We start from the raw sequence: 23,982 nt of genomic DNA, 5'->3' as shown, positions 1-23,982 counted from the left end.
CTGGGGTAACTGGGGGGATTGATGCCCCGGGGGGGCGGTTACTGGGGTAACTGGGGGGATTGATGCCCCGGGGGGGTCACTGGGGTAACTGGGGGGATTGTTGCCCGGGGGGGGCGGTTACTGGGGTAACGGGGGGGATTGTTGCCCCGGGGGGGGGGGCGGTCGCTGGGCCCCTGACCGGAGCTCTCGGCCGCCTCCCTCCCTAAATCCCCGCCGCGCGGGGGGGCAGCGCGGGGGCCCCCGGAGAGCGAGGGGGCGGGGCGAGAGAGGCGCATGCGCACTGCACTTCCTTGGGCAGGCCCGCGAGCCAGCGGCCTGGGAACGGCTCTGCGGGTCCCTCGGCGGGCACCGTAGGGGCTCGGGCGAAGGCAGCGGCGGCGGAGCGGCAGCCTGGCGCAGGATGTTCGTTGAGCTGAACGAGCTGCTGGACGCCTCCCCCGAGAGGCCCGAGCAGGTGAGGAAGGGCTCGCGGCTGGCCCCGCTCTCCTGACGGGCTGTGGGGGCCCGGTCGGGACTACGACTCCCAGCGGGCACCGCTCGGTCCCGGAGGAGCAAAGCCTGCTGGGAGCTGTAGTCCCCCCCCCCCGCCCCTCCGCTGGGCGAGGAGCATTGCATGCCGGGAGCTGCAGTCCGCTTTCCTCCCTGCTGCCCGCCCAGCCCGCGGGAGCGGTGCCTGCTGGGAAGTGTAGTCCCCGCTGTGCCCCTGCGGGCCGGGCTGTGTCGCTCCTGGCTGGTGGGTGGCCCCAGGCTAGGAGCTCCCAGACTCCCCCGGTGCAGCCCACGTGACCACAGGGGGGCGGGGCTTGCCCAGCAAGTGGTGCACGTCACAGCCCCCTGCCTGCCCCTTCCCGACACTGTGTCTAGACTGGCCAGTTTTTCCGGAAAACCAGCCGCTTTTGCGGAAAAACTTGCCAGCTGTCTACACTGGCCGCTTGAATTTCCGCAAGAACACTGACTTCCTACTGTCTGAAATCAGAGCTTCTTGCAGAAATACTACGCTGCTCCCGTTCCGGCAAAAGTCCTTTTGCGCAAAAGGGCCAGTGTAGACAGCTCAGATTTGTGTTCCGCAAAAAAGCCCGGCTAGATTGGCACAGACACTTTTCCGCAAAAAAGTGCTTTTGCGGAAAAGCGTCCGTGCCAATCTAGACGCTCTGTTCCGAAAATGCTTTTAACGGAAAACTTAACACTTTTAACATCCTGGTTCCCGTCAGACCAGAATGCTGCAAGATCATCTTCCTTGCCAGTGATATGTAACAGCCTGGATTTGTCAAGAACAAATCGTGCCAAGCCAACCCGATAGGTTTGACAGGGCAATAAGTCTTGTGGATAGGGAGGAAGCCGTGCGGTAGATATGGTATTTCTTGACTTCCCTGAGGCTTTTCATACTATTTTACATCACCTTCTCATAAACAAGCTAGGGAAATAAAACCTCGATGGAGCTACTATAAGGTGGGTGCATAACTGGTTGGATAGCCTTTCCCAGAGAGTCGCTATCAATGGTTTCACAAGATGGAAGGGCATAGTGCGTGGGGTCCACAGGGATCAGTTCTGGGTAAGGAGGTAAACATGTAATCATTTAAATGGTTAACTGATAAGCATCAGCTTTTTGGTTTCTGTTATGGTTACACACCAGCTCCCCAGGAGCCTGCTGTCACCCCACACTTCAGACTCTGCAGTATAAAGTAGGGATGTGAAGGACTAGTCGACTATCCGATAAGCAAATGCTTATCAGATAGTCGACTAGGTGCTTCCCCTCCCTCCCTCCCTTGCTGCCTCTGTCAGCCTGGTGTCCCCAGACTGCCCGCAGAATTTCAAAGCGGCAGTGCTGCTTGGAGCCCAGCATCAGCTGAGGACTTCCCCACCGACCCTGGGCTCCATGCTGTGCTGCCGCTTTGAAACGCCGGGGAGCCTGGGGTAAGGCTTCTCCAGGCATTTCAAAGCAGCAGTGCCACAAGGAGCCCAGGATTAATCAGAGTCCCCAGCTGATCCCGGGCTCTATGCGGCGCTTTCACCTCTGAAGCGTAGCAACAGCCCTACCGACTGTTGAAGTGACTAATTGACTCATCGAATAGTCGATGACTGTTCGATTAGTCAATTAGTCGCTATTTAACATCCTTAGTATAAAGTTATATACGCTTTAGACTGCAGAGCCTGCAGTGTGTGTAACGACTCTGATTTTTAACAGCTACACAGTTACATTTTTTTTTAACATCCTTAGTTCTGGGTAGAGCTTCATCAGTGATTTTGTTTATGGCATAGAGAGTACACTTATAAAGTTTGCGGACGACACCAGGCTTGGAGGTGTTGATGTGCCTTGGAGGAGAGGATAATTCAAAATGATCTGGGCACACTGGAGCAATGGTCTGCAGTAAATAGGATGAACTTCAATAAGGAGCAATGCAATGTACTCCACTCAGGAAGGAATAATCCGTTGCACACATACAAAATGGGAAATGACTGCTTCTGGTGTTTAACTTACAACACTCCTGCAAATACATCCCAGAATGATGGTCACTTTTTTTTGCATTTGATTTATTTTGTGATCCATTATGACCCCAGATCCTTTTCTGCAATACTCCTAAACTTTATACTGCAGATCCTGCAGCATGGGTAACTGCTGAGATTTTCAGCAGCTACAAGGTTACCCTAACACAGAATTTTTAATATCCGTAGTGAATAGTCCCATTAACTTGCATGCCTTTAGGATTAGTCCTGCACACTGTGATCTCTTTGAGGTAATGGGGGACTATAGTTTTTTGCCATATGTTCGCAGTGTCTAGCCCAATGGGGCTTTGATCTTATTTGAACCTCCCAAATGTGTCTCTAACACAAATAATAAATAAGTTTTGTCGAGCAAAAAACAAAAACAAACCAAAAACCTCTCAGGCTTCTGTAATAGGCCCTAATGAACCCTCTTCTCACGTCCATTCAGGTCACTTTAGCGCCCCATCGCCAGTGAGACTTACGTTTGTCTTGATTTAGGCCCCCGTCTACAATCAGATTATTTTGGGCAAACCCTTGTGTACATGTGAGCTCCCATTGACCCCATTATATCCTATTACAGCAGGAAATGCTGCCGCTAGTTAAGGTTGCCCAATGCTTGGCATTGTAAGACTTTGTGTGCCGTTTATAATTTTGTTCTTCTCCAGCCGTTCGGGCTGAAATTTTCCACACCTGGTGTCTGCTTGAGGCGGACTTTTCCTTGGGACCTTTCAGGTAACAGGGTTGAGTCATTACAAAGGATGGGATTAGGAAACAATGTATAGTGTGAGCTGTGTTCCAGACAATGAGGAGTCCTGTGGCACCTTAGAGACTAACATATTTATTAAAGCATAAGCATCCGTGGGTAAAACACACTTCATCAGATGTGTTGGAGTGGAAAAGAGATGGTCTGGGTTGTTAGATGCTCTAGCACCTGCTTGCTTTAACCAGGGAGTTTTGCAACCTGACGGGGAATTGTGGCCTTTGTGTCAGGGAGGTGCCTTTTGCTGTCCCCGTGAAAGCTGGGACTTCTCTGCTTCTGTGGTGCTCGGGTTGTTGAGCCCCCCTGCCTCACACTGTGAGCTGAGCTCAGTGAGTTCAAGCAGAGGCAGACCCGAGGGAGACTTGTACAGTCTTAAGCGAGGTCTACACTAGGGGGCAATGTCCAACTAAGGCACGCGACTCCAGGGACGTATCTTGGTTCCACTTACCGCGCCATCCCCGCTGCTCTTGCTCTGGTGGAGTGCCGGCGCCGACGGGTCCTGACTGCAATCAGCAGTCCATTAGCGGATCTTTCAGAGCAATCCCCACAGCCATAAGCAGGGCTTGGCAAATTATGGAAAACCCTACTCGCCAGACGAAAAAGGGACTCGCCACCCTCCCCCACAAAAAGTGTTTTTTTAATGGCATAAATTCCTAATAAGAATACGAACAGTAATTACTAATAAGTTATTAATAAATATCACCCAGATTATTAATAAATATCTTCTAAACCTCTACCTTTTCTTTCTGCTGCCATGTCTCCTCCCCTTGCTCCATCAGCTCCCCTGGTGCCTGCTGCCCCCAACTCCTCACCCTCTGCTGTCCTGACTCCTGCCCTTCTCACTGCCCTCAGCCTTCCTGAGACCTGCCCCCTCCACCAGCCCTTCTCTCCCCCCTGTGCCCACTCTGATCATGTGAGCTACCCCTCCTCATCCCCTCTCCTAACACCTCCCTCTACACACCTGCCCTGCCTCTCTCCTCTGGTGCTGGTCCCTCCCCTGCAGGTGTCTGCCCTTCTGCTTCACCCCAGAATCCCCTGGCACCTGCACCCTACTGGTGCCACCCCCTTCCCTCACTGCCCCTGCCCCCTTTGCCCTCTTTTTCCCTGATATCCAACCCCCGCACCACCCTCTGCCCCCGTTCCCCTCATGCCCCTGTGCCCTCACAGATGCCTTGCTCCTTCCCCACCTTCCTCATGCCCACCCCTTCTTTCAAGCCTTCTCCCAGAACCTCTCCCTCGCCCCTCCAGCCCCCGGTGCCCTTACCCTCTCCTCTCCCAGCATCACCCTGTCCCCCCTCCCACTGACACCTCCCCTCCTGCCCTTTTCCTCATTGTCTCCACTTGGCCCCCCTGGCATTTGTCTCTCCTGCACCCCTGTCCCTTGGTGCCTGCCCCTTTCTTCTTCTTCTCCTGACCTCCTCCCCTCCCCTCAGCACAAGCCCCTTCCCCATATTTTCCCCCTCCCCACAGCCCAGCCCCTTCCCCTCCCCAGGGCCAGCTCTCGGTTTTTTGCTGCCCCAAGCAAAACATTTTTTGTCCCCCCCCACCTTGTTGTTGTCGTTTAAACGTTTACATTTTGCAATGGGGTTTTTTTTTGTTTGGTTTGTTTTCTTTTTTGTCCTGGCATTTTAGCCCTATAAATAGCAAATAGCATTTTTGTTCGTTTTTTTCCATAAAGGCAAAGGCGCTTCAAGTGAACTCCCCCTTTCACTCGCTTCTGGGTCACAGCAGCCTTTTCCCTGCCCTGTCCAGCCGCTCCCTGTGGGCAAGCACCCTTCACTCCCGACTCACAGGGAGAGCAGGGTGCAGGGACAGCACAGAGCCAGAGGGGTGCAGGGAACAGTGGGGGAGTAGGGGGGTGGCGCGGGGAAGGGGAGGCACAGAGCCAGAGGGATGCAGGGATCGGGGGTAGCAGGGTGCGGTGGAGGCACGGGGAATGGGACGTGGGGAATCGGAGGGGCAGAAGGATTGGGGTCTAGGGGCAGTGCAGGGAACGGGCAGCACAGAGCTGGGGGGGTGGGGATCGGGGGGAGCAGGGTGCAGTGGAGGCATGGAGAATGGGATGCGGGGAATGGGAGGGGCAGAGGGATCGGGGTCTAGGGGCAGTGCAGGGAATGGGCAGCACAGAGCTAGGGGGGCAGGGATCGGAGAGAGCAGGGTGTGGGGTAGGCACGGAAAATGGGACGCGGGGAACAGGAGGGGCAGAGTGATCGGGGTCTAGGGGCAGTGCAGGGAATGGGCAGCACAGAGCTGGGGGGGCGGGGATCGGGGGGAGCAGGGTGCGGGGTGTAAGGGCGGCGCAGAGCCAAAGGGTCACAGCGAAGAGGGAGAGCAGGGGGTTTGGGTGCAGGGGAGGCGTGGGGAACGGGCGGCGCAGAGACAAAGGGGGGCTGGGGCCGTGGCAGGACAGGAACCGGTGGGGCGGATGGGCCGCGCCGTCCGTAGTGCGGACTTTGGCCAGCCCGTCACAACGGCCCACCGGGCCAGTCCGCCCCTGCACTCGCCAGCTAGAAAAATCTTCTCGCCACAGGTGAGCGGGCGAGTGCACTTGTCAAGCCCTGGCGATAAGGGTAGACAAGGCCCCAGGGAGCAGTGCCTCTCCCGCGTCAGCATCTGCCGGGATGCTCAGCCAGCGCCGGGAACCAGAAACGTTCATTAGTCATCTGGAGCACAGCATAGGGGAATCTTGGTTAGCATAGTCCCTGCTGGTCAGCACAGAGCCGACGCCCGTCCCTGGGGCCCCTCTGTCCCAGTTCAGGGGTGTATCCACAAACCCTCGGCAGCCAACCCTTCACCACTACCTCCGCCACATCTCTGGTCCTTTGTCCCCCAGCTGGCTGCCAGGGATGGAGCTGGTGCTGGCTCCTGCCTTAGGAAGGCAGGATAAGGGATGCCCTTGAGGTACAGAAGTGGGGTGGGTTCTGTAGTGGTTATGGGGATCAGGCATTCACCTGGGGAGCACAGGGTGGTGGGTTTGAGCCCTGCCCCCCCTCAGCAGCTGAAGCAGAGAAGTGGGCCATCCCAGGTCCTTGTAAAAGAGTAGTCAAGTCAACTACATGCAACCCCCTGCCTCCCTTTGCTGCCTCTATAGCAGAGCCAGCAGTGGGAGGGAAACAGGAGCTGGTGCTGTGGGGCGTTGGCTTAAAAACTGGTTTCCCCCCAGCACATCTCCGGGGGAAGGGGAGGCAGAGGTGCAGCATGGGACCCAGTGCGAGCTGGGACTGTTTCAGTCCAGGCTCGTGCCAGGTCCAGACTGCTGCAGCTCTGCCTTTTAAATGTAAGAGCCAGGCAGCTCTTACTACCTTGAAAAGGCAGAGCTGAAGCGGGGTTAGCTCCTGCTGCCCAGCTCCTAACACATTGAAACTGCAGAGCTGCAGCCAGGATAGCGAGCCCCTCTCCCCTTATCAAGTAGTCCGGGGGTTCTCAAATTTTATGATACCGCGACCCCCCGCTCCCAAGTTGCTTGTGACCCCCCGGGGGGTTGGGACCCACAGTTTGAGAAACGCAGGAGTAGTCAATGGCAATTCCATCGCCTACGCAATTAGCTGATTGTCTGCAATTTAACGTCCCTCTTGAGCACTGCAGGGTGCTTACATCTTCTGAGGCATCTGCTACTGCTGCTGTCCAAAAGGGACATTAGACTAGATGGACCTTGGGTGTGACCCAGTTTAGCAATTCCTATGGGAGCGACCAGCCCTCATCTGGGAGCTTATAGGCAATCTCGCCTGGATCTGCCGCAAGATTGGGGTTTGCATGTAAGCATGGACCTCATGAATCATGAACATAACTTTCTGTAGTTACAACGTTTTCCTTGTCCTCCAACCGTTTACTTACTGACTCAGTCCAACTTCCCTTAACGTACAAGACCTTGCTGTCATGGGCAGGTTGGGGCTGGCAGGGAATATTTCCGCCTGGGTGAAACTTATGCACGTAGGATGTTTGAGTCATAAAGTGAATCAAGGAGTGGAGCTTTGTATTGACATAGCTGCTAGATTCCCGTCAAGTTCAGGGCTCTGTTGTCCCCTGTATTGAGTTATGGCCTGGGTCCAGTGCTCCTGCCATTTGGTTGAAGGAATGGTAGACCGGTCTCTTGCATTTTACCACCCAGCTGTCTAGACCTGTTCCGAGCACAGTTCTACAACGCAGCGGTCGGAACAGCATCAGCCCCTTGTATCTCGCCTATGCTGACGCTCCTGTTACTGCTACCCGAGTGGAGCTGCATCAGCAGGAGACCCTGGCGGGCAAACGGCAAGAGTAAAAACCGCAGCATCCAGGCACTATACTTCTGTAGTGTGCGTGGGGCCTACGCTGACACGCGTATCTGACTAGGACACTGCTAGTGACAAATGTGTTTAGCCTCCCCGCACGACAGGGGTTGTTTTCTAGCTGAAATCAGCCTGCTCCGTCTGTCCTCGGCCCGAAGAGAGCCTTCAGCCACCTCGCAGAGCTGCGCTGGGTTGGAACCCTAGTTCCGTAGCCTGCCACAGCTGTGAACTTGGCAGGGCTGCTGCACAGTCTGGGAACGCTTAGCGCCCTCCGGTCCTGTTCATATTGCAAGGCCAATCCAGAGCTCTCCCACTGTGGAAGGATTTGTGGAGTAGTTGGGACTGGAGTCTATTCTCGAATCGAAGGGCTTGGTGCTAGGGAGGAAGGCTGGGGGTAGCTTGAGTACCAACCAGCCTGTGCTGCAGGGGTGGGCAATAATTCTTGACCGGGGGTCACTTCAGAACTTTTTGAAGTGGCCCCGGGCTGCCCCAGAAGGGGCGGGGTCTCGGGCAGAAGGGGGCGGGGCCAGAACTCTTCTGTACTTCCCCACCCACAGATCCTGTGCTTCCCCCCACCCCCGCCATGCAGAGAACCGCCAGCTGTTTTGAACAGCTGGCGGTTCCCTCTAGGCGCCTGTGCCCCTGGTGGTGAGAGGAGAGTTCACGTGCTCCCTCCTACTGCCTCCAGGTCAATCAGGGCCTGGGGAGGAGCAGCACGTGAAGTCTTCCGCCCCTGCCCTGCAAGCTTGAGCAGCAGCTGGCAGTTGACTTTAAGACACACCCTGTAGCTTTGTGCCTCTGCTGCCTTTTGTAGCTGGGGTGTGTGTGGGGTGTCTACACTGGCAATTGAGCGACAAAGCTTTTGTCATTAAAAATCCTGAAGGACCAAAGCCTTTGGAAGTGGGTTTTGCCCACGACAGCTCAGGATACTAAACGTGTATTTTTGTTTGTCTCTCAGGGGCCACAGGGCTACTCCTTGGTTTAAAGTTACAGACTAACACATCTACCCCTCTGAGACTTAAAAGCTTAACGTGTGTGCGCGTGCGTGTGCATGTGCGTGTGGTGCTAGTGTAAAACACTAGCGCACTCCTGCCAATAAAGCAACCGCTGCTCCTTGCAGACAACCAGTGTTTACGCTGCCTCGGTTTTTAAAAGCGGTGGCGTGTAGACAAAACCTCGTCGGCATTCTAATGGTGCCTCTTCTCTCCTTTCTTAAGGCTCTCTGCTTGTTGTTTTCCAGGGGAAGTTCACTTTGCTGTGCAACACCAAGACAAATGGCAGCTTTTTGGTGCACCACTTCCTCTCCTTTTATCTCAAAGGTAGGTGAGCTCTTGCTGGACCCAGGTGACACGAGAACTGGGAGAGAGTTTGGTGGTAGGGAGATCAGGTCCTGTTCCGATGACACTGAGTTGGCCCTCATGGGCTCTATTCCTACCTGGTCTTTGGGCTTTCTCTGTGACCTTGCGCAGTCGCTTCATCTCGCTGTGTGTCAGCTCCACCACCCGCAAATGCACACGTAGCCGCAGGGATGTTGTGAAACTAAATGAGAGTTGTGAAACCCGCTGGCTCCTCGGGGCTGGAAGTTGCGATATAACAGAAGCTCATTCGCTACCTACACCTTTTGAAATGCGACAGGAATAAACACTGTGTTAAAAATACCAGCAAACTCAGATACCCACGACTGCGTTTCAAAAAGAGCAAACCAAAACCCAGTCCAAACGGCTAGTTGAGTAATAGTCTCAACTGCTAATGATTCATCTGCTGGCCCAGAACTGGCCTGTTTCGTTGGCTTGTTTTAAATAGTATCATGAGGCGCTCTGCACTTTGCCAACGTCTCCCGGTAAAGCTGCAGTTGTGGAGAAATCGGTTGGGGTTGTGACATAATGTGACTCGCAGGAACCAGCCTTCTGAGCCTGCACTGATGTTTAGCACGTAGGTGCTGGTGCATCAAAGTCTGTTCTCCAACGTGCTGTGATGCACTCAGGGGGCTGCAGGGATGTCAAGGTGGAAAGAATGAGGCCAAACTTCTCCGTAATTGGAACCTTCTACCCTTCCTTAGAATTGTGAACTCTATGATTTCATGATCACTTTCACCCAAGCTGCCTTCCACTGTCAAATTCTCAGCCAGTTCCTCCCTATTTGTTAGGATCAAATCTAGAACAGCTTCCCCCCTGGTAGCTTTTTCAACCTTCTGAAATAAAATGTTGCCTCCAATGCAGTCCAAGAACTTATTGGATAGTCTGTGTTATTTTCCCAACATATATCTGGATAGAGATTTTCAAATCTCATGTTTCATTTGCATAATCGCATCCGATCGCTTTTTCAAAAAAGGTTTTTTCAAAAAAAGCAGTCTAGATGTGGTTTTTTCGGGGAAAAAATGTTTTTTCAAAAGAACCCTTATTCCTGAAAAAATGAGGTTTACAGGGTTCTTTCGGAAAAGGGTTAGTTTTTTTCCGAAAGAACCGCATCTAGATTGCTTTTTTTTTTTTTGAAAAACATTTTTGAAAAAGCAATCGGATGCGATTATGCAAATGAAACATGAGATTTGTAAATCTGCGAGTCAGTTGCATTTTCATTTGTCTTCATTTACATTCCTCTTTCGAAAGAGGAAAGTAGCTTAGATGCACCGTTTGATACTTCAAGAGATGTGAATTCATCAGACAAGACCCCGTATTGGTACGGGCCATAATCCTTATTTCAAAGGTACTTCAACATATATCCGGTGGTTGGGAATGCTTGGTGCTCCTGTGGCACAGGGAGGGGAAGCAGAAAGACAAGTGACTTGCTCAAAAAGCCCCCAAATTAGAAATATTAAAATGTTTTTAACTGGACAATTTTCTTTTTAAATGGGGAGAAATGATCTGTTTAAAGATTTAAAATAAACCTACATGAAGTCTGACCCAGTGACTCCTTCAGGTGGTGGGAATGTTCTACTCTCTGGCTCATTTTGATAGGCTTTTGATTGTCTGTCTCTTCTTTATTGCCCATGGCGTGAGAGTGGAAACTCACAACAATGAAGGGATAATGTGTCTTGTCTTATTTCCCAGCTGGCTGTAAAGTCTGTTTTGTGGCCCTCCTCCAGTCCTTCAGTCACTATAACATCATAGCGCAGAAGCTGGTAAGTCTCTTGGAACAGAACGCTCACTCTCAGTGGGGAAGTGGGGGAGGGCTTGTGGTTTTTGGAAGCTACTGCCACTTGGGGGCATGTCGTTTCATGAAGGTCTGATTCTGGTCAGTAAGGTAGTTTGGGGTCTGTCGGGCAGCAAGTAGTGTAGACACAAACCTAGCATAGTCTGTATGTAACTATACATCCTAGACTTTTGCAGTGCCTGGGTCTGGTCCCATGATGCACTGAACATACTCACCCCTTTTGGAAATCATCGGCAGTTGTGGATATTCAGGGTTGAGCTTGGGCGTGGAGGCTTGCTTCTCTCTCCTTTGAAAGTACGTCATTAGCACATGGCCCCTATTACAGCAGGGGCAGGCAAAATCCGGCCCGCCAAACCACCGGATCCAGCCTGCCACTGTCCTTGGGCAGACTCCCGCACTGCCCTGCCCCCCAGCACAATCTCACAGCTCCCACCGGATAGAGACAGACCCCCTCCATAAGATGCTCCCTTTTCAGAGCCACAGGGAAAACTGCCCAGTACCTAGAAGGAGAAGTCCAGAACTCCTTAGTTTGGAAAGGAGAGGACTGAGGGGGGACATGAGAGCAGTTTTCAGGTATCTAAAAGGGTGTCACAAGGAGGAGGGAGAAAACTTGTTCATCTTGGCCTCTGAGGATAGAACAAGAAGCAATGGGCTTAAACTGCAGCAAGGGAGGTTTAGGTTGGACATTAGGAAATACTTTCGAGCTGTCAGGGTGGTGAAACAGTGGAATAAATTGCCCAGGGAGATTGTGAAATCTCCACCACAGGAGATATTTAAGAGTAGGTTAGATAGACATCTACCAGGGATGGTCTAGATGGTGCTGGGTCCTGCCATGAGGGCAGGGGACTGGACTCGATGGCCTCCCGAGGTCCCTCCCAGTTCTAGTGTCCTAGGATTCTATGGTGGCTTTAGGGGTGATCCAACTGTCCTCCAGCCCTTGTGCCTGTCCCGTGGTGCTCGTCCCCAAAATGGACGGTATGATCTGGTTTTGCATGGACTATCAGAAGCTGACTGCCGTCACTGCATCCGATGCCTACCCCGTGCCTAGGCCTGACGAGGTCCTAGATAAGCTGGGGGGAGCTTGTTACTCACTGCTACAGACCTCACCAAGGGCTATGGGCAATTGCTGTTGGTTCCTTTCCTTCTATTTGTCCAGGCGGTGGATGTACTAGGCTTGCAGGGTCTTCTGCATCGCCTTCTGCTGCTCTGGGTCATTGCAGTGTCTCTTCCATTGCCTTGACTTCTGGACCTCTATACCAGCTGCCCTGGTAGGGTCCCTATCCACATGGAGAAGGCAGATCCTGGACAAGTCCCTACTTATAACAGGGCTCAGCCCTCTGCCCCTGTCTTCTTTAAGTGGCTCTGATGCCTCTACTCTGTAACCACCAGCGTGTGCTTTGTGTTATCAGTCACAGCCTCTTACCCTCCCAGGCCGCAATTCTCTGTACGGTGTCATATAGTCGTAAGAGAGGGAAGAGATCTCTCCAGGGAGAGACTGTAATTTGGCAGGGCCTGGCCCCTGACCTTCCTTCCTGTGCTCCTCTTCTCCCTTGGCAGTTCGGAGAGCCCTGCCACTCTGCGGATGTCAATGCAAATAGCCGCAGCTCCTTTTTGCATCCATTTTGCATTTTGTATCCACGCAGGGCTTAACTAATTAGCCCCTGTGATCTCCCCCGCCCAGGCTGCTCCCTTTCCTCTCTCCTGCCCTCTTCAGGGGAACTAATTGGATTTCCTGTGATCGGACAGCTGGTTCAGCTGCTGGTTCTCCACCGTCTGTCACGAGGGGAGAAAGAGGCTTGTAAAGCGGATGTTTGTTCGGTGCTGTAGGTTGGGTTTGGTGCTTTGTAAAGCAAATTGTACTTCGCTTATTTCATTCATTTATTTGGTATTGCCCCTGCACATGGGGCTTCGGCACAGACCAGGGCCCTGGCACGCTACGCACCTGGAACGAAAAGGTGGTCCCTGTCCCGAGAGGCCTACCGCTTGAAGATAAGCCAGAGACCAAAGCTAATGTCCAATTATTCCCTTGTCATAGGACATAAATGGGTTGAGAGCTCAGATCTAATGTGAGCAGAATGACTTTTCCTTGGTAAAATGATGAGGTTTTATTTAAAGTTTGTTATTTTCTCCTCCCATGCACACGTTGTCTGGGGGATGTTAGTGGATAAATAGCACCTACAAACTACATTTCCACACTCCACCCAAATCAGTCTTTGCCGGACTACGCTGGGCCAGCGGGAGCAGGTCTCCTCACTGCTGAGGCAGCGGGAGGGGGGCGAATTGCAGCCAGGCTGGCCCTTCTGCATACCTTGGGGAAAATGTAATCTGTAAGAAGTGGTGTTAATTAACATGTTAAACATCACTTAGCAGCTACAGTAGACAGAGACCGTGCCCTGGGGAGAACCGTGTCCAGCTGTGAACAGAGCTTATGTACAGAAAGGGAAATATGTTGGTTTATGGGATGATTTCTGAACTTCTGCAATTTCCCAGTGCAGACAAGGCGTGAGTGTGTGTTATTAATAGGTGTTGCCGTCCTCTCTCTCTCTCTCCTAGGGGACTGAGAAAGTGAAAGAACCATGTGGATTAGTTGGGGCTTGTATGTGATGCAAATTGAAAGGTGGTGTTCCTCACTGTCTGAACAATGTTATTATCCATACAGAGAGGTGCTGAAAGGAACAATCCAGTTTTTCCTTGGGGAATTCCAAGAGACAGATAAATCTGTCGATAGCTGTTGGCTAACCTCCCGGCTTTAGGCTCCGTGCTATGTTATAATTTCAGGATTCTCTGTGTGGATGGCAGTCCTTGAATTCCTTGGCAGTTCTTTGATGTTGAAGGTTATGCCCCTGGTTAGTGGTTATTTATAACCCCCTAGATTTGCAATAAGATCTTGGATTTGACACAGAGGCTACGTCAACTTGTTTAGATTAACACAGTGTCAATCTTAATACAGGTGTTTCTTGGATGGATAGCTTCACTCTGGGTGTGTCTAAACGACATGGCTCCGTCGATGGAGCCATGTAGATTAGGCTGATCAGCAGAGGGAAATGAAGCCGCTATTTAAATTTAAATGGCTTCCGCGCTCTGCCGACCAGCTGATGATCAGCTGTTTGTCAGCAGATCGGGGCAGTCTGGATGCGCCGCGGTCGACAAGGAAGCCTTTGTCGACCGGTGCAGGTAAACCTGGTTTCACGAGGCATACCTGCGCCGGTCGACAAAGGTTTCTTTGTCGACCGCGGTGCATCCAGACTGCCCCGATCTGCCAACAAACAGCTGATCATCAGCTGGTCGGCAGAGTGCGGCAGCCATTTAAATTTAAATGAAGCCGTGATTATTTAAATCGCGGCTTCATTTCCCTCTGCCAGTCAGCCTAATCTACATGGCTCCATCGACGGAGCCGTGTAGTTTAGACACACCCTCTGAGGCTTGGGCCTTGTCGATAGCGGGGATTTGCCCCACTTACGACAATTACTAGCACAAATCCCTCCTGGCATCTGAATGGAGGTGGCTTACGCCAATTTCACTCACCAGAACAAATCACAGCATATGTAGTAGTTTTGCTTGTCTGCCTATAGCTGGGTTTTGCACTTCTGGATGAAATCCCCTGGGCAGGCAGAGCCCATATGTTGGGAAGGAACTATTCTAAAAAGTAGAACTTTGCAGTTCAGCATGAGGTTGTTAATTGTAATTAAGAATCAGGCCCATCATCGAACACTAGAATTGGAAGGGACCTCGAGAGGTCATCGACCTAGGAACCTTAGATTCTATAGCCCATTTAAGTGCACAAGAGTAAGGGCTGCAGATCGGACTCTAGTGCTATTAGCGTTTAATGATCTTAGTGTGAGTTAATCTTAAGACCAAGTGGAGCCCTTGGTGCACTGACACTGTGTCCTAGCTAAAATGTTCTAGGTACAGAGGAGCTGCTTATTAAAATGACAGCCCTGTTCTGTTTCGCAGGATTTGCACCTCCAAGGCATAACCAATTGGGACTGAGCCCTGACGAGTGAGGCTTCATTCCAAAGGGTGTTGAAACATTTGTTGGCTTGTAACCACCTAACCAGGCGGTTGAGATCACTGTCACAGTAACCGGTCCTCCTCCTTTGATCTGTGTCGTCAGAAAACTTTACCTGTGAAAATCTGATACCGTTGTGTAATTATTGATCAAAGTACTAAATAGCATTGGACCACAAACCGATCCCTGGGGACCCTGCCACAAGCAGCTCCCTTTAGCGATATCTCCAGATTGGTTGGTGACCCAGACTGGAATCCATCTGATAGGTATCATGTGTCCTATTATTAATCAAAATGCCACGTGGGAACTAAATCAAGCTTTGGTGAAATCCATGCAGTTGCCTTTATCAATCCGACCTGTAATCCTGTCTCTCCCCCTCCCCCCCCAAAAAAAATCCCCAAACAGGTTTGGTTGATAAGACCTACCTTCCATTAAAGGAAGCTAATTGGCATTAGTTGTATTTGTAGCCTCCAGTTCTTTGTTGCTAGCATCCCAATTTAACCATTCTATTATTTTATCCAGGATTGATCTTAGACTAACTAGTATATAACCCTGATCATTCAGGTTTTTTTCTGAATGCAGAACAGCGGTTTTATCAAGTGGGTGGCATATTTCATGTAGGTTTTTTTGGTTGTTTCCATCTGTCATATAATAAAGTGCTTGTTTGGGAGCTTTTTGGCTTGTAAATGGGCTTTTCTTTGCTGTGACTTTGTAGTTGCATAATTGGCTTCAGTAAGAGATCCATTCCCACCCTGGTTTCTTGGCAGGATTCTAGTGGGAAGTATCAGCTGCAAGCTGATTTCCACACTTTTAGTCTAAATCAGCCTCTGGTGGAATCTGCCTGCCGTGTGGTGGGTGTGACTAGGAGCGGTTCCCTGGGAACATGAGGACATGTGTGTCTGGTGCTAATGGGTGTTGCTGTGAACTGCCCCTCCTGGCAGAATGTGCAAAGCGAGGGGGCAATGAGGATTAGACGAAGCATGTGCGTGAGGTGGGGAAGACAGGATACGGAGCTAGATGGACCATTGGTCTGACCCGCTGTGGCCATTCTTAGGATAGAAACTGAAACATTGTGTTGGTTAGCCCTGTGTTAGGGCTTGTGCTTCTTGGATAGTCAAACAGTGATGCAACTAGTCCAGGCCTGCACAATATGCAGCCCGCAGGGGCTCACTGTGCGGCCCGTAATGACTACGGGCGGCACGGACCCATCCGATCCGCCGGCCATGCAGAGGAGCGGAGTGTCTCCTGGGAGGGGGAAGTATGGCGATTCTCGCCACCGGGCTGCCTGCCTGCAGCTCTGGCGCGAGGAGGCGGGGCGCAAGCCAGAGGGCAGGATGCCGGCAGATGCCAGGATGCTGGCGTGACGTGGCGGCGTGACGTACAGCCGGTGACTGCCGGATTCCAAAAGGCTCCGGCAGCCCCACAAACTGGAAGGCAGAAGCCGGGGAGGGGAAGAAGCTTGTGTTGAGGGGCGGGGGCAGGTCAGGAGAAAGTGGAAGGCACCAAGGGACAGGGGTGCAGGAGAGACAAATGCCAGGGGGCCAAGTGCAGACAATGAGGAAAAAGGCAGGAGGGGAGGTGTCTGTGGGAGGGGCGACATGGTGATACTGGGAGGGGAGAGGAGAGAGTAAGGGCATTGGGAGCTGTATGTTATGCAAGCCTAATTTACTTGAAAAATTCTTAATAAAGTATCTCCCCTCCCTACCTCCTCCCCAAAAACTACCCATGTGGCCCGCAGCTGTTTTCTTTGGAGTACAGTAAAACTCCGATGGTCCGGCATCTGATGGTCTGGTACTCCTGATGGTCCGGCACCATCAGGAACCCAGAAATGCTCCGGGCAGCCGGACCATTGGAGCTGCTCTGCCCCCAGCTTCCCCGATTCAGCCGCTGCTAACACTGACCAGCGGCTGAATTGGGGACGCCTAGGGCAGAGCAGCTGGGACGCTGCCGGTTTGGTCCCATAGCGCTGCCCCTCGGGGCTGCGGGACCCAACCCGGCAGCGCCCCAGCTGTCCCCATTCAGCCGCTGCTGAAACTGACCAGCGGCTGACTCCAGGAAGCCCGAGGCAGGAGCTGCTCTGCCCCGGGCTTCCTGGAATCAGCCCCTGATCAGTTTCAGCAGTGGCTGACTTGGGGACACCTGGGACAGAGTAGCTGGGGTACTGCCGGGTTGGTTTCGCAGCGTCAAGGGTTGGTGCTACCAGACCAACCGGGCAGCGCCCCAGCTGCTCTGCCCCAGGCATCTGGATTCAGCCACTGCTGAAACTGACCAGCCGCTGACTCCAGGAAGCCCGGGGCAGAGCAGCTCTGCCGCGGGCTTCCTAGAGTCAGCCGCTGGTCAATTTCAGCAGCGGCTGACTTGGGGACGCCTGGGGCAGAGCAGCTGGGGTGCTGCCGGGTTGGTCCAGTAGCCCCGCTCCTCGGCTGCCCCAGGCATCTGGATTCAGCCGCTGCTGAAACTGACCAGCAGCTGACTCCAGGAAGCCCGGGGCAGAGCAACTCTGCCTCTGGCTTCCCGGAGTCAGCTGCTGATCTGTATCCACGGTGGCTGACTTGGGGACACCTGGGGCAGAGCAGCTGGGGTGCTGCCGGGTTGGTCCTGTAGCGCCGAGGAGCGGCGCTGCGGGACCAACTCAGCACCCCAGCTGCTCTGTCCCAGGCGTCCCCAAGAACAGCTGGAGTGCTGCCGGGTTGGTCTCGCCGCGCCAAGGGTCAGCGCTACTGGACCAACCCGGCAGCACTCCAGCTGCTCTGCTGTAGGCATCTCCGATTCAGTCGCTGCTGAAACTGACCAGCAGCGGCTGAATGAGGGATGCCTGAGGCAGAGCCGGACTATCGGAAGGGGGGGGCTATGAGGGGTCTGGGGTGGCATCCTCCCCAACCCCATCCCAGACCCCTCATAGCCCCCCCTTCTGATAGTCCGGCAAATCTGATAATCCAGCACCCCCTGGGTCCTAAAGGTGCCGGATTATCTGAAGTTTACTGTAATATGGCCCTCGCCGCTTTCCAAGTTGTGCAGGTCTCAACTGGTCACTTCCTCTCCTCGCTTGCTGGCAGCAAGGGGGGGAGCAGGAGCTGGTGCTGGGGGGAGCCGGCTTAAAAGCCAGTTCCCCCAGCACTCTCTGTGGGGGGCAGAGGAGGTAGAGGCACAGTGGGAAACAGCGCAAGTGGGGACTGAAGCCATCTCTGCTTGCGCCGCTTCTGCTGTGATTCTGCTTTTGAAATGTACAAGAGCCCCCTTGGGCTCAGAGGCTGAGGCACTGCAGGGAGCGTGGGGCCAGTCCTCCGCTGGCCCTATGCTCCCCGTGGGGCTTCCACTTTTGAACTGCAGCAAAGGCGAAGGTGCCCTTAAAGACTAATTGAATAGTTGATGGAAATCCTATTGACTATTTGATTAGTTAAGTAATCTAAATTTAACATCCCTACCCTGCATAGCGTGGCTCTGTTGAAAATGAGAGGACCTCCTAAAAAGAAGAGCAATCCTGCTGTTTAAACAGAGAGGCCCTTCCCTTCGACTGACTGCAGAACCACAGCCAGGATTCTAGCCATAGATTTGAATGATTTCTCTCCAGAAATTTGCACAGGGAGATTAGCCTGGCTTAATGAACGGCCGTGTCAGGGCTGATTTAAGGCAAGGAAAAGAAAATAATCTGAATCTATTACTTATCCGACGCCCTCAGTAGCCTTCACTAGATGAAGGCAGCTGTCAAAACTTCCAACCCTGTGAACTGGCAGGGATAGAAAACGTTGCATCAAAGCGGCATGTTCTGTATTGCCCTGTACAGTCTTGTCTGGCGTCAGCACTGACGGATGGAATCGTGTTCCCAGCTGTGCAGCTTTGTCTCTGGTGTCACTGGCAATGCACATGTGGCAGCTGATAAGCACTGAAGGAGAAGGACCACAATGACCCGAATGCGAGGTTGGCCTTCCTGGAAACGACCTTCTCCTTATCAGCAGAGCAACCTTGTCTTTTCACTCCCCGGCCGGCCTCGCTGACGGGGTCTCATGGGAGAATGCCAGGCTTTCAAAACAGCTGGAGCTAGTCACTGGCAGTGATCATCTGACAGACCTAACACTCATGCTTGCTTTTCCAGGTAGGAAAGCAGAAAAAGCTGAAATCTTCCATATTGCTGCCTAAATGTGGATTGGTTGCCTAAGAGAGAGGGGGCAGATGAAGCAGGGTGCTAGGAATCAAGAGACATGGGGCTATCCCTGGCTTGGCCACTGACTTTGCAATTACTTGCCCAAGGCGACGCAGCCTCTCTCTGTGTTTGCTTCCCCACCTGTTAAACGAGGATCGCTTCCTAGGGGTGTGGTGAGGTTCGGATAATGTTTGCAAAGAGCTTGGTGATGTTCCAAGGAAATCTCTTAGAAAAGTGCATTGTATAATGCTTAGTGACCAGTTAACTAAGGATGTAGGACCATAGCTATTTGCAAGGCTTGACAAGCGGCGGTGAGCCCTGCTCGCCAGCTATGCATTTTGGCATGCTGCACATGCGCTGATCACACTGCGGCGCCATGCCGGCTTCAAATCTACTCACCCCGGGCGAATAGATTGACTAATTTGTCGAGCCCTGGCTATTTGTACCCTCCTCTCTACCAGGCACGCTAGAAACTTCACCAATTGAATGTTTGTTTCTGGATCCAATTTCTCTTGGGACGCCTGCCTCTGATTTCAGCAATTGGCTCAGGCGGTTATACCAACATACTTAGCAACTCTTCTAAGAAAAGAAGCCATCCGTGTGATCACTCCATTACCCCAACCATTGTTAAGGTCTACGTATGCCAGGCCTACAGGTGTACGTATCTCCTAGCATTCAAGGGTGAACCATTCCTAGCCTGACTCACCAGTTCTGAGTACCGAGCAAAACCAGATTGAACTTTTTGATAGTTTTTCTGTCTTATCTGCTCCCCTCTCGCTGCCTATTGTGTGAAGGAGCAGCCCAGTTTCTAGTGAGCCAAGACGCCGAAAAGCCCCATTTGCACTACTTGTCCTCTCACTCCCTAGCAGCGCAACCTTTATTTCAAAATTAAAGTGGGATCAGTGCATAACAACGTTACGACTAGAAAAGATGCTTGTGAAACAAGAGGATTGCCTGCCGTATGCCACTGAGATAGCTTTGGTTGATTATGGCTGTGTAAGGTGCCCCTGTCTGGCTGAGTGCATGGGGCTGCTCTCTCTCTGTTCACCCGCTGAAAGCCTCTTTGGCAACTCAGCCCTCTGGACGAGTCACATCGGCTGCGTCTAGACTGGCACGATTTTGTGGAAATACTTTTAACGGAAAAGTTTTTCCGTTAAAAGTATTTCTGCAAAAGCACTTCTAGATTGGCACAGATGCTTTTGAGCAAAAGCATCCATGGCCAGGCTAGACGTGATTTTGCGCAAGAAAGCCCCATTTGCCATTTTAGCCATTGGGGCTTTTTTGTGCAAAACAGTTCTTCCCTGTCTACACTGGCCCTCTTGCGCAAGTATTCTTGCACAAGAGGGCTTTTTCCCGAGCGGGAGCGGGAAAGTATTTGCGCAAGAAGCACTGATTTTGTACATTACAAAGTCAGTGCTCTTGTGCAAATTCAAGCAGCCAGTGTAGACAGCTGGCAAGTTTTTGCACAAAAGCAGCCGCTTTTGCGCAAAATCTTGCCAGTCTAGACGCACCCATCCTGTGTGACTCAAACCCCTTCCAACAGGGCCCCATCTTGTTGCCCTCGGTAGTGTCCCCTTGAGTCTGTTCCCCCAGGCTGTTGCCCACTCTGACTGAGAGTGGCTTCTGCTCCTGGAGACAGGAGCAGGGCTTTATCTCCACATCCCAACAGTCCCTTAGTCTCCAATAAGCTCTCTGCTTGGAGCTCTCCGTGGTGCTGCCGTGCGCTCAATTCCCCCCCCTCTGCCCAGCTTGAGGTCTCCAGAGGAACTGAATTGGCTCTGACCCTGAAGCTCTTTTATATGGCCTTCCTGGCCTCTGATTGGCCGCTTCCTCTGCACCCACTCTTGCCTCTTAAGAGGACTTCTCTGGATGCGGGTGGGGCAGGGCCACAAAGCCTCCAGCAGGGGGCCTCAGGGCGTGGTCCACCCGATCGCAGGCTGTAATAAGTGCAGGATTTCCTCCCAGAAAACAGAGTGAACCAGAGGTGAATACGCCAGGCAGCTACAATGTATTCAACAAAAGAGAGCCATATTGATAAAGGGAAAGGGGACATTCTGTTGATTAAACAATGGGCTGGAACCCAGGAACCTCAGACCTTTGTCCTGGCTTTGGTGTTGACTTTGACTTTGTGGGCAAGTCACCTGAGGCCTGCCATTGAAAAGTGCTGGTCTTTTGGTAGCACCAGTTGATGTCAGTGGGAGCCGCAGGTGCCTGCACACTTGAAAATCAAAGATGGGTACCAAATGCACCCCAATATAGAAATTCCTGAAGTCACTTTGTCCCCTGTTGCCTCAGTTTCCTCATGGCAAAATGGGATATATTGAACACCGGTGCCATGCCAGATGATCAGTGTTTGTCAAGCACTTTGAGATTCTTGGAAAGTACTCAAGAAGAAATATTACAACCGAGTAACACCTAGCGTTGTGCCTGGGAGCCCATGTCAATGGAGACTTAATTGTTCTGCAGCTGCTGCCAAGTGCTTGGGGCAAGGCCTGGTTGTAAGCACAGGCCTGGGTAGCAGGAGTTCTTGGTTGTAGTCCCACTTCTACCATTGATGTGAGCCTGGGCAACTCCCTTGGTCCCTCTGACCCTGAGTTTCCTTATGTATCAAATGCAAACCATATTGACCTGCTTCCCAGGGACCGGCAAGGCAATCTTGGATGTATTTGTACTTTCTATTAATTGTCAGGCTACTGGGTTGGCCAGTTCTCTGCACTCTCTGTAACTTCAGGCACACCTGGCTTGTGGTCGGTAGCTCTGTTAGATGAATTAATGTTGCCACGGGACTGTTATTGCTACACTGATGGCTAAGCTTTTTTTTTTAGGACAAGTCCTCCGCCATCCTTGAAGGCCCACATGAGTGAACTGTTTGCAGCGGCGCACAGGGGGAAATGATTAGTTCAAATATGGGAAAGTACCGTATCAACTCTCGGGTACCACGCTGCTGGGTGCTGTACTAAGCCCCGAGACAGCCCCAAAGACCAACATCCCCTAATCTTGTTACTGTTACCCGCACAAATGTCTCTATCTCTTCCACACTGTAGGGACACACACTCTTACCCAATTCCTAGGGCTCAGGGCACATTTTCCTGTGGATTTTGCAGGATCTTTAGCCATTGAAAGAGCCTCACACAGTAATATCCTTATCCTCTATTTATTGACAATTCCCAAACAAGCAGAATGCACATGCTAAGCACAGTGTCATGCTCACCAATCCTGATAAAGGCTGGCAGACTTCCCCTGTTGGCCAGGCAATATCAGTCTCTCTGGTCTTAGGCTGTGTCTCCGAGGTGAGTTCTTCTTTTCCAGGTCTTCCCCCCTCCTCCTGGTCCTCTTCCAGCCTTTTCTTCCTTCTGTTACTTCTGATGATCATCTTCTTCTCCTTTTTGAACCTCAGTTTATATAATGAAACCTGAGTCTTGCTTAGCTAGACTGTAACCAATTATTTTAGTATAATTTTACTAACCAATCATAACAAAATGACCTAACCAATCGTACCCCACCATCTTAATTGATTTACACCTAGCAAAATTAATTATACAGCAGACAGGAATAGTTACAAACCAGACAGAGATCACCCCGTCAAACAATAGAAAAGTGTAGTGACAATGCTCGTAGAATGAGGATTCCACAACATTCTCTATGGAGAAGCAGTTTCTTGCCAGACAGAATGGGGTGACTTAAGTTTTCTTTCCCCATCTTGAGATCTGTTTCTTTATCTGGTGACAGTGGGGGGCTGTCAGGGCAAAGTCCCCTCCTCACAGCCCGGTGTGACACTGTGTAATACAGTTTAGATGGAACTGTGAGTATGTGACTCCAGGCCTTACAGGAATGGCTGCTACTCTTCAGTCTGGCTGCAGAAGGCGGCTTTGGTTCAGGCCTAGCACAGGCCTTCCAATGTGGCTACAGAAAAGCCAGATTGTTACATTGCTGCACACAATGGCTGCCTCCCTCTCAGGTTTCCTGGCTTGTCTCTGGAGCCCTCCCTGAGTGCACAGTTTCCATGGTGCACATCTGACTGAGAGGACAGATACTGAGTGCTGGGTGAAAGGAGATTTTTACACCCTTCTCAGTCATTCCTCCTTTCTCTCTATCCCAGACTCCTGTCTTGGGAAGTTTAGAGATGGCTTGAGCCAAGGTCTAATCAGGCTGGGTTGTCAGAACTAGTTCTAAAATGCCCCGATCCTCCTGCTGCCAAAAGCAGAGCTGGCATTAGGAAGGTACAAAGAGCAAGCGTTCTTGCATGTGAAGCAACAGGGCCCAGGAGAGCCTGTCTCAGTGGATGGGTGCGCCTAGATTTTTATCTGGGTTTTTCCGCACACTCTGGCTTTGAGTGACTCATTTTGTGTCTCTGCCTTTCCTCAGCTGCAAGACAACTATGGTGCCAGCGGGTTCCCCAGGGAGATGAGAGGACCTAGTTCATTAATGTGCGTTTAAGGTTCTGTGAACTTGAAAAGCCACGGAAAGGCTCAGTGTGCGGGTGTTGCTATTTCTGGCCATTCCTTGGGACTATCTGCAGGCAAAACATGGGATGTGCAATGTGTGAAACAGAACTGTCTGGCTCCGGGGCTGTGCAAGATCCTGTGGGGGATTGGTTTTATTAGCATGTTTAGATTAGATTGTATCCAAAGAGGCCACAGCTCCGCTTGGGGCCCCACTGGAATCATTCTTCTGCAGCTGTTTGCTTACGTGAGATGATATTTCCGCCTCCTGCAGGGAGTCAGTCTGACCGCAGCAAAAGAGCGAGGACAGCTCGTGTTCTTGGAAGGCCTGAAATCCTGCTTTGGTGTCTTGTTTGGGGAGGAGCAGCCTGGGGGGCAGACCAGTCCCCTTCAGTGGATAAGGTAATGCTCTGCTTTGGGAGAGGTACAGCCAGTAACGCCTGGGGTTGGATATGTTGACATCTGTTCTGATGCTGAACTGTCAGGGTAAATCCTGCTCTACCGGTGTCGGCATCATAGCTGGCACTAACTGGCCTTCCTGTGCCGCAATGAGACCAAGGTTTGGGACTGAACTCTCTCCTGTGCCGGGCAGGGCTGGGGCAACGGGTGTGTAAGCTTGCACTGTGCTTGCTGTGTGGCTAAGCAGAATGAGTTGCTCTTGTGGGCTGTCAGTCCAGCAATTCTCACTGGCATTAAATTCACACCTGCAAATAGAAATGAATCCAAACTCT

The 23,982-nt window shown here is 51.9% G+C and overlaps 1 protein-coding gene across 1 annotated transcript in view; it reads left to right on the top strand.

The window, feature by feature from the left end:
• Positions 1 to 211: 211 nt before the first annotated feature.
• ELP6 (elongator acetyltransferase complex subunit 6) overlaps positions 212 to 23,982 on the top strand; it is a 31,514-nt gene continuing 7,743 nt past the window's right edge. Inside the window, exons 1-4 of the mRNA XM_075923020.1 lie at positions 212 to 454; positions 8,750 to 8,828; positions 10,557 to 10,627; positions 23,526 to 23,653. Coding sequence (XP_075779135.1) covers positions 401 to 454; positions 8,750 to 8,828; positions 10,557 to 10,627; positions 23,526 to 23,653 — 332 coding nt within the window. The 5' untranslated portion in view covers positions 212 to 400. The remainder of the gene's footprint in view (positions 455 to 8,749; positions 8,829 to 10,556; positions 10,628 to 23,525; positions 23,654 to 23,982) is intronic.

This window comes from Pelodiscus sinensis, chromosome 2, assembly GCF_049634645.1.
Source record: "Pelodiscus sinensis isolate JC-2024 chromosome 2, ASM4963464v1, whole genome shotgun sequence".
Classification (NCBI taxonomy): Eukaryota; Metazoa; Chordata; order Testudines; family Trionychidae; genus Pelodiscus; species Pelodiscus sinensis.
The sequence above is the reverse complement of the archived record's forward strand: the minus strand, read 5'-3'. Positions and strand labels throughout refer to the sequence as shown.